Source organism: Phacochoerus africanus, chromosome 15 (genome assembly GCF_016906955.1).
Source record: "Phacochoerus africanus isolate WHEZ1 chromosome 15, ROS_Pafr_v1, whole genome shotgun sequence".
Lineage (NCBI taxonomy): Eukaryota > Metazoa > Chordata > Mammalia > Artiodactyla > Suidae > Phacochoerus > Phacochoerus africanus.
In genome coordinates, this window is record NC_062558.1 from 139,128,639 (window position 1) to 139,138,638 (window position 10,000).

The window sequence follows — 10,000 nt, forward strand, 5'->3', positions numbered from 1 at the left end:
CGGGGTGGACAGGACCCCAGCTGCGCCGAGGGAAGGGGCTCCCACTTAGGGGTAGTCAGGCGGCTTCCCGACACCTGCCCGTCGCGGCCTCCACGCAGGCGTCTGTGCCTCCTGGCTTTTCAAAGTGAACAAAGAGGACAAGTGGCGAATCTGAGGCCGAGTCTTTAAAGACGTCGCCCAGATTCACGCCGACAGTGAAACCGCAAAACCAGTCCTTCAACGCAGGATTCCGGATCCTGGGCCTCAAGTACGGAGTCCTGTGTCCACGCCAGGGCCCCCATGGCCCAGAGCTCGTGGGGCTCGGAGGCCTCGCCCAACCTCCCCACCTGCACGGGGCCCGACTTGCTCCCTCCGACTCCTCCCGCTGCCGAGGTGCAGCCCGCCAGCCACCTGCACCCATCTGCGCAGGGGAGCTCCCCCCACAGACCCCACGGCGCCTCGGCTGCACCCCTTCCCGGAGACCTGAGCGCCCCGCCTGGCTGTGCCATCTGCTTCCTCTTTCATTCCCGCCGGGCTTGGAGTCAGCCGGATGCTGCACCAGACACCGCCAGCGCAGCCCAGAAGCAGGCACGGGGCCGCTCCCCACCGGGAACCCACCCTGAGCCCCACCCTGAGCCCCGCCCCGCCCCCGGCAGCCACCAGGCCAGGTGGGTCCCCCTTGTCCACTTCACCCGGCCCTGTGGGCCTCGGGAACACTGAACACTGCCGGAAGCACATGAGCTCCAAGTCCTGGCGACAGTAAGCTAAGCCCCGCGTAAACACCATCCCTGACGGCAGGTATTTCCTGAACGCAGAGGGAAGAAGTGACCACATCGTCATACGCTGGGGGCGGGGAGGGAGAGGCAGGGACAGGAGGATGGCAGGTGGGGTGGTGTCCCCACCCTGGCACCGTGACAAGGCGCAAGCGGCCTGGGCCTGTGGTGGGGTGTGAGGGTGGACGCTGGGGGTGGCTCCCGGGCAGGACACGTGAGGCTGCAGCCCCAGCGCCCTGCTGTCATGGTATCAAAGGGAGTCCACGTTCAACGTAACCTCCATTGTGACCGGCGACAGGTGCACAAGGCAAGGTGACGGTCTTCAGCTGAGGATGCGCAGCAGCCTGATGCCGAGAGCGTCACCAAGGTCCTTCCATAAAGGCACAGGCGGAGCGGCCGCCCCTTGGCTTAGGGGCTTGGGACGTTCCGTGCCGTGGACACGTCCACTAGGAAGAACATTGAGCTGCTCTTCGAAACCGGCTGTGAACGCCTGTCGGGGCTAAAGCACCTGGCTGACGACCAGCGCCACACACACCGATTCTCGAGAATGGGGCAGGGGATGCGTCACCGGCCACCCGCCCCTCGGTCCCCAGGGCTGGGATCAGAAGGGCCCAGACAGTCCCAGGCAAGGCGCTCCCCCTGGGAGGATCCAAAGGGGTGACGAGATGGGGAAGGAACCTGGCAGAGTCCCCTCCACATCCCACCGCCCAGTGCCTGACTTCTGGTCCTCAGTGGTCATCAGACGCTCGGAATGGGAGAGCCAGGCCTGAGGAAGGCTGGGCCGACCCCACAGAACCCACTTTGCCGGGCGGCAGGTGGCGTGGGAGGCGCCCGTGGGGGGGGGCTGCCTCAGGAGGGCAGGGAAGGGTGGCGTCTGGAAGGGGACCCAGGTGATGCGCCCACTGCCAGGCTGCACCTTTAAGAAACTTCCCCCGAGATGACTTACGGTGACACGGACCAAGATCTGGGGCGGCCCGTCGCCCCAGGGGGAGTTTCTGCACGCCAACTCAGAGGCGCTCTGTGACGAGCCTCCCGGAGCACGCGTGCCGTCGCCCGCGCACCTGGTCCCTCGTGGAACCAAGTCATTCCATGTGCTTGTTAAGAACATCTGAGCACGTCTACTGATTTGCCTTGGGGGGCGTAGCCAACGGTTCTCATCACCAACCAAGAGCCTTCCACTTCTCGCTGTTTTCTTGAAAAACCATCCTAAGGACGTTAAGAGTGACTTATTTCGCATGTGCTGTGATGAACCAAAAAGCCCCAGCTGATTCCAAGGATGGTCTCATCACCATACTTTTTCTCAGGTCTGGGATCCAAGCCTCAGCCTGGGGTCTAAAGACCTTCCAAAAACAAAGGTTTCAGATGATAACAGCAGCAGCCCCCGGAGCCCAGGGCCATCCCCGACCCGGCGCACACAGCGCCCAGGGCGGCTGGCCTTCCGTGCGGCCAAGTGGACTTGCTGGGGGGAGGCCCGTGGCTCCCATGGCGCCGGGCGTCAGGAAGAGAATGACAGCGATGTCTCGTTCCGGTTCCTGCTCTTCCAGGACCACGCAGGCGCCTCTTGCTTCTCCTCTTTGGGAGCCGAAGAACCACGCGCTTCTGCCGCTGGGGTTCCGCCGCGTCCCCTGCTCTTCCTCCTTGAACTTGTGGGAGACCTCCTGCCAGCCGACTCGAGGGAGGGTGAGATCTTCACCCCTGGTTGTCTCTGCCTTTAGTCTGCACGTCCGTTGACCACGCTCACTTTGTCGTGCTTTTAAAGGGTCCTTCCCTCGTCCCCTGGCCACCCCCACACCTCCCGGCCCCTCCCCAAGTTGTTCCAGAAGCAGGGCGGGCACCTTACCAGCCAGGAAGGCCACGCGAATTCCTGAACGTGGCCCCGTTCCATCCCCCGTCCTCCCCGTGGCCCCCTGGTTGCGGGGGAGGGGCGGGGGTGGGGGGTCGGCCCGTGGCCCCGCACCCACTGCGGGAAACCCGCGACCCTTTTGTCCTTTGGGGAAGATGGATGTCTGCCTCCTCTCGGCCACAGTTTGTCAGGTTTGGGCCGCAGCGTCAATACCTTCACCTTGACGCGGAAACTTCGTGATTTATCAGACGCTCTCCTCCCGGGTGAGGGCGGCCGGCCCCGCCAGGCACAGCCATCGGGCCGCGGGAAGAGCGGCCTGCGGTCACAGCGCCTGGAAAACCACCAAAGCCCCTCTGATGACAGACAAATGTGTCTTGTTAGCAACTGCCCAAAAGCGCTTGACTTGTACTAATAACAAAAAGGCCATGCTGGTCACCGTGGGTCCAAAGACGAAGCACCCTGTCACCAGCCTGGTTGGGAAATTAGCAAATAATGTTCTTTTCCTTGATAAATGGGTGACAGGTCCCTCTCACCAATCATTTCTAACATTTTGATGCATGCCTATGATCCCACCGGAGGAGCAGAAAAGTTTACTGGCCCTCAATTTTCAGATGATGAATGGAACTCTCTAAATGTGCGATTTCTGTATGAGGTATAGTTCATTTTAAGCAATTCTAGTAAATGGTGTCACTGATTAGGACAAATAGTCTACTTGTGCAACAGCACAAACGGTGGGGCTCATTCTCCCAGCTCCTCGGGGACAGGAGAGGGGCAGGAGGGCCCGGGAGTCCTCAGCACCCCCAGCGCCCACTCCGCGGGCCGGCAGATCAGCTGACCCCCCACCGTGGTCAGTCGCTGGGCTGCACAGTGCAGAGGGTACCGAGGTGGGGGCCCTCCCTGTCTCTATGGCCCTAAGGAGCCCCACAAATCCCCCCCAAGACAACCAGTGGGGCTCTGTGCCCAGGTCCGCACCCCATGCCAGCCAGCAGGGTGAAACGTGCCCTCTGCCCCCAACACGGAAGCAATGACCAGCAAAGGAGGGTGGGCTGGCGGAGAAACTGTGTTGGAGCGACACGTTATCTGGATTGCTGCCCCAGCTCTCTGCTTCTGCGGAGGTCTGGGGGTGGCCTGAGATCAAGTGCAGGCCCCAAGCTGCTCTTCCACATAGCTGGAAGCGAGGGTGTCGACCCTCCCGGGAAGGGTGCATGTCCACGGGCACGTCCAAGTGGCAAAAGTGAAAGCTGTGCTCGCTGCAGACAGGAAGGCCCAGGAGAGCCGCTGGGCCTCGCCGGCCAGGGTGGGGAGCCCCGGGTAACAGACAGATGGGCTGAAGGCTCCCCCAAACTCTGCACTCATGATTAAAACATTTCCACCATGTCCACAGGCGTGGGTACAAAATCGTAATTAAAGTCATCAGGTGGTTTGCATTTAAGGCAAACGCAGAGTCCTCAGTTTAGCAGTAAAAACACGACGGTTTGTGGGAAGCAATTAGGAACCATTTGCTCTGTGGATACAAGTAATTTGTTGGAGGAGCGCTGGCCTGGGAGACAGCTGGCCGCTGCTGCCTGTGGTCGGAGGGCACTATCGACCTCCTGCGTGTCACCGTGCTGTGACAGAATCACATCCGAACGCGCGCCAAAGATCTTTAAAACACTTCAGAAACAAGAGCGCCCCTCGAGGGGCAAAGAGTGGGGTGGGCTGGAAGGCGGAAGGCTGCCAGAGGCCATGGCAGCTCCGGGAGGGCAGCGGCCACCCCCTGGTGCCAGGACAGCTCCCAGGGACAGGGCAGGCTCCCTCTCCACTGGCTGCCGGTTTTCAAGCACAGTCCAACTTTAAAAAAACAAAAACAAGAACCGTACATACCGTCTCGGAGAGCACACAAACGTTAGCAACAACTGGTGGAGGAATGATTTCATGAGCCTGACACTGAATGCGCCTCTTTGTGCAGAAAATAATCATTTTTCTGTCCCGCTCTGGTAAGTGCTTCCCAGACCTAAGCCGGGCCCAGGCATTGGGCGGCCCAGCCCCGGCTGCGCAGCTCTGGGCCTGGGCGGCGTCCGCTGCCAGAATCTTGTTTCGTAACCAGGTTGGTTGGGCCTGTGGCGGGACAACACTGCCTCCTGGTAATTTGGGATAATTCCTTTAATTGAGCAAAAGAAACCCTTCAAATGAGAGTGGCTTAACCACACATTCAGGTGCCAGAGGTCAACAGGAAGAACCCCGGAGCCCGGCCTGGCGTCCCGCGGAGCCAGGCTGGACGGTAAGCCACCGCCAGCCTGCTTCAGCTCTTTTGTGTAACGGGAAACTGTCCTGCCCAGTGGACACGGCGAGAAGCAGGACGCCCGTGCGTGGGCAAGAAGGGCTCGCGCTCACCAGCGTGTCTGTGAAAGCAGTTTTCGCTCGAACATAACGTCCGTAAGAAGCCTACGAATTCCAATTTGTCTTAATCAAATAACACCACAATGCTTACATTCTAATTACAAAATAATTTCTTTTATTGCTCTTAACTCTTTGATGTGTTTCTACTGGTGAAATTATGAACGTGAGACTGTTCAATTTGCCCGTAGTTCCTCAGGTAAGATATTCCGGGACTGTTTTAATTATTATTAAACAAGCAAACGATACACTATTAGACAGATATTAAAACAAGCCTTGGACTCAGTTATTAATTGGCACTATTCCCTTTTAAAGGCAGCAAATATCTCATTAATTTAATTTTAGGTGCCCGCCCGTATATTGCAGCTTACAGTCTAGAAGGCAATTTACTATTAACTAGCAATTACATACAGAGTGACTGTTAATTCTGCTCCTAAGTGCGAGCCGCTTGAAAATTGTTCTCTCTCTCTAATTTTTGACCTTCTTACAACAGGGGTGAGCCACGCTGGGAATACAAAGGGCTAGGATGGAAGAGCCGGACATGTCATTGTGACTCATTCTTTTAATTCAGCGTGCTAATCAACTGAACTGCCACTGCCTCCCAAGGTAATTGTGTCTTTAGAGTCATGGGAAGCAGCAGCAAAGGCCTGGATGGATGTGCGGGGCCGGCCTCCCTTCCAGGGCCGGGGAGGCCGAGACACACCCGCACCCACCCGGGGTCGACTCATCGGCTCTGGTTCTCCAGCCGCCGGCGCTTCTCAGACGCCTGGAAACGGACCACGCAGGCCTTGGCCTCTGGTGGGGGCCGGGGTGGGGGGGGGAGGGTATGCGGGGTGGGGGGGGCTCTGCTCTGCCACCCGCAGGCCTGGCCGCCTCACACCCGCCCAGAAGGTTCCACGGGAAGGTACCCCAGCAGCGCCCAGGCTGGGGGACACTGATGGGAGCCAGATGCCCGGGGGACAGCGCCCCCCCACCCCCGGGGCGGGGGGGTGGGGGCTGTGCCCACGTCAGGTCCAGAAGGGCTGGCTCAGTTTTCAGAGGGAGCGCAATTCCCAGTGATTTTACTTCATTGTCCCCACCGATTTCAGGGCCATGCAAATCAGACAGAAGCTTCCAGGTCAGACAGGTTGTGACCCCACCTTTCCTCTGCTCCCTGAGAGTGTGGGGCCCGTATCCCTTACACGCGTTTGAAATGGATATTCCTGCTAATGACTGGGGCGTGGGGGGGCCGTAAATTAGCCTCCCCACAGCAAAGGCCAAGCTCGCTGAATGGCCTCATTGAAAGGCCCGTCCGTGGGAGAACCCCTGACGCAGGAAAGCCCACAGCCCTGGGCAGCCGGGCCCCTGAACTTGGGGTCCGAGAATCCTAATCGGCTTGGCGTGGACACGGTGGCTGCAGCAGAAACGGAACATGGGTGTTGGGCCGTGTGTCACTGGAATGGACTCAGGGAGACCCCCGGCCCCGCGGGGCCAAGATGGGACTCCGGACACCCGGAGAGGTGGCCTCTGGCTGAAGACGGTGCCCTGCTTGGTGAGGGCAGCGGGCTGCAGAGGGACCACCCCACAGTGCGCACCTCCCCTCCACACACCCGCTGACCACCGACGCCCCCTCCCCACTCCTTCCTGTCCAGCCGCACCTGCGTCTGCTCCCCACGCGCATCGCGGGGCCCTTCCCTGCCACTAGGGCCACAGTCCTCGGGGACCCCCACAGGATGAGACAACTGGACCTTCCCGCTCTCGTGACTCTTCTCAAAAAGAGCGGCCACTCCTGACCAGCCCGCGGATTTCAGCACTGAAAGCCCGTGTGTCACAGAACTGATGTCTGGAGCATGGCCGGCCGAGGGGTGGCCAAGAGGCCAGAGAGTGATGCGGGGACAGCCTTCTCCATCCTCTGGGGCAGGGCCGGCTGGTCCCACCACGTGCAGAAGCACCCACCCAGAGCCTGACCCAACCCAGTGCCCAGTGTCTCGTGGCAAAACAGAGCCCCCCACAGCGAGACTCCAGCCCAGGCAACAAACGCCGCCCCCCACCCCACCCCCATGGAGGACCCCGGACATCACACCTCAGCGACTGTCCCCAGGAGGCGAGCCGCATGTGGCCCCGAGGAGAAAGCGGGGCTCAGGGGCCAGGAGTCCCCCAGCAACACCAGGCGGAGTGACGCGGGGCACCCGCCACCTCCGTAGGCTCAGTTCATGGCCCGAAACCCAGACAGATGCCCGCAGGCCAGCAGTGACTGTGCAGACGTGGACAAGCACTGCAGGGGCACCGAGAGCCCAGGCAAAGCCCGGGGGGGAGCCTGGGCCCCCACCTCCTGGGACCTGGTGGCCACAGCTGTACTTTCCGCAGTTGAAGCAGGCACGAGCCCCCTGTGGGGGCCTCACGTTGGAGGGGCCGCCTTCTCGCCATCCCTGGGTCTCACCCAGAGCACCCGGCCCCAGAGGGCTGGGGACGTGCACCCTGGGGCTCTGCTCCACCCACACCCTCGGTCCTCAGGCAGTTGGGGCTCCTGGCCTGTGGCAGGGAACCTCGCCCCCCTTGATCATGGGAGGGGTTCTGAGGGCTGTGGAGCCAACCCAGGAGGTGGCCTCACGCCATCAAGGGCCCAGGTACCCCTGGTAGCTCAGCTGCGGAGGGTCTGGGCACAGCCCCCTGGCGCTGCAAAGACGCAGGCCCAGCCCTGCTGGAAACTGGGCCCTGGAAGAAGTGACATCTCGCACCTCAGACCCCCCAGCGAGCGGGGTTGGGGGAGTTACCACCCCTCCTTCTCCCAACCCCCAAGCAGAAGGGACCTTGGTTTCACCTTGTCACCTGCCCACGGAGGAGAGGCCTGCATCCCAGGGGAAGGCCAGACCTGCCCCGGGCATCCTGCAGTGGGGGACAGTGTGCGGCTGGAGCCCACTGCCCCCAGCCCAGGCTCCCTCGGGGCCCTCCCACCGCCCTCGCCACTCGAGCAGGTGAAGGCCACACACTATTTGAGGATGAGCCCTCACCCCCTCTGCCTTGTGGGGTCTTGGCAGGTGCCATCCATCCCCGGAAACACCCGGATGTTACAGGGGCCGGGGCTGAGTTCACGGTGTGGACATGCCTTTTGCATTTATTTACAGGGTTTCTCAACAGCACCCTCAGACAGCGTGCTCTCCAGGCCACTGGGGCAGAGCACTGCGGCAACAACTTTCAGACAACCAACGTGGAACCTCAGAGGTGACGTGAGTGTGTCCCAGGCTCTGGCAGACGACAGTCCCCTTTAGCACTGGGATGTGGGGCACGAGGCTCCAGGCCCAGGGCAGAGACCCGCTCCCACATACAGACGTGCAACCTTGGATGCACAAGCTGGCCTCCGGGACACCGCAGGGCAGCCAAGCAGAGGGACGAGATGGGCACGGAGGGCTGGGTACACGGCAGTCCCCTGATGGAAGCTGGGGCGACCGTGGTTACTGACGGCCCCACCCACCACCTTGCTTTCCAGGTGAGAAGGGCAGGTCCGTGGCTACAGGAGGGGCCCCAGGTCACTGGCCCCAGGGGGCCACACCTGTCCACCAATTGGACGAGGATGTGGAACCCATGCCACCAACTGAGCCCGCCCGTGGGCTCGCCTGTCCCCATTGCAGAACCCTGCGCGGGCCCCCAGGGGCCACGGAGAGGCCCTGGCTGGGCGGAAGCAGCCACCCCTTTGCCGTGGACGCTGGAAAGGCGAACTCACCGGTGTAGACAAACCGCCCTGGAGCGCCTTTACAGAACTGCTTGGATTTATAGGAGAGGGTGACTTCGACCACTCCAGGAATGTGCCTTGGCGGGGTCTGGACGCGGATGGCGTGCGGAGTTATCAGCTACAAAAACCACACAGGGAACAGGGTTTCAGCGGCGCGGGACCTAAGAGGTGGACACTTGCCAGTGACATAATTACCAAAATGAACAAAATTGGACCATCGTCTCGGAATGCCCGCTCCTAGCTGTCACCCGGAGACTCGGGAGCCACTGCGCGCCTGAAGGAAAGTATCTGCAAATGATCCTGGTTTTAGTTTGCAGGAAAGGCCACAGGGCATCATTCAGAGGAAAATTGCCACCATGTGTCTCCTTAAACCTGCCTGCAGTCACTCCAGCGCTAATTGTTCCAGGGCCTTCGGGGACGTCCTATGGCAGGTCTGAACCACCCCCCCCCCCGGGGGGGGGAGGCATTCGGCACCACCCACCGGAGAGGCTCCTGCCCCAAGCGGACCACGGGTTACAGGGGGTCCACGGACAGGGTGACCGTCCACCGCGCGTCAAGCCGTCCACAGACACGCCGCGGCCGGAGCGGACCGGCCGCGCGGGCTTACCTCGCTCCACACCAGCATCGTCCCGAACACAACCTGGAGCCCGTCAAAGAAGTTGTCACCAATGATGATCACAGTCGCTCCGCCCGTGGTCCAGCCTTCGCTGGGACTGATGGCCTTGATGCACGGAGTGGCTGCTCGCACAAGACAGAGAACGCAGACCTTAGAGCCTGGCCCGCCGCCGCCGCCGCCGCTCTGCCCACCTCCAGCCACGCCGGGCGCGGCGCAGCGAGAGGCGGCCGGTCCTCCGGGTGGGCCCGCAAAGGGCGATCGCAGCTCAGCATGTTGATGTGGTTAAAGCAAACTCTTAAATGTTTTATAAAGCAAAGGCCAAGCCATGGAATACTAGTGAGCAAGAAAAAAAAAATGGCTTGATATAGCAAATTACGTGTCAGGGCAAATATGACTATTACAAATGATTAAGCATTGCGTGCATGTGGCGTGTCGATTTATCTGCTTTGCGGCGCAGATCTGAGCAGAGTCAATCAAAGGTTGTTGAGGGAGATGGAAGAGCAAATGCCTTGCATTTCGATTCCTCATAAGCAGCTAATTGGGCTGGGTTTTTTCATCCGCGAACTTTGCCTTTTGGTTCAAAACTTCATTTTCCTCTGTCACTCCACAATTACTACTTTTCACTTTTCATCAGGCAAAAAAAAAATCAAAAGCACGATATTAATACTTTTGTCAAAGGTACACATTTTACATCTAATATTGTT

At 60.3% G+C, this 10,000-nt stretch overlaps 1 protein-coding gene across 11 annotated transcripts in view; it reads right to left on the reverse strand.

Moving 5' to 3' along the window:
- The window catches only part of EBF3 (EBF transcription factor 3), a 115,943-nt gene that overhangs the window by 21,354 nt on the left and 84,589 nt on the right, over positions 1-10,000 (reverse strand). For all 11 annotated transcript variants that reach the window (XM_047760679.1, XM_047760677.1, XM_047760675.1 and 8 more), the window contains exons 9-10: positions 9,288-9,418; positions 8,672-8,798 (exon numbers count right to left, since the gene is read on the reverse strand). In XM_047760679.1, the coding sequence (XP_047616635.1) occupies positions 8,672-8,798; positions 9,288-9,418 (258 nt within the window). The remainder of the gene's footprint in view (positions 1-8,671; positions 8,799-9,287; positions 9,419-10,000) is intronic.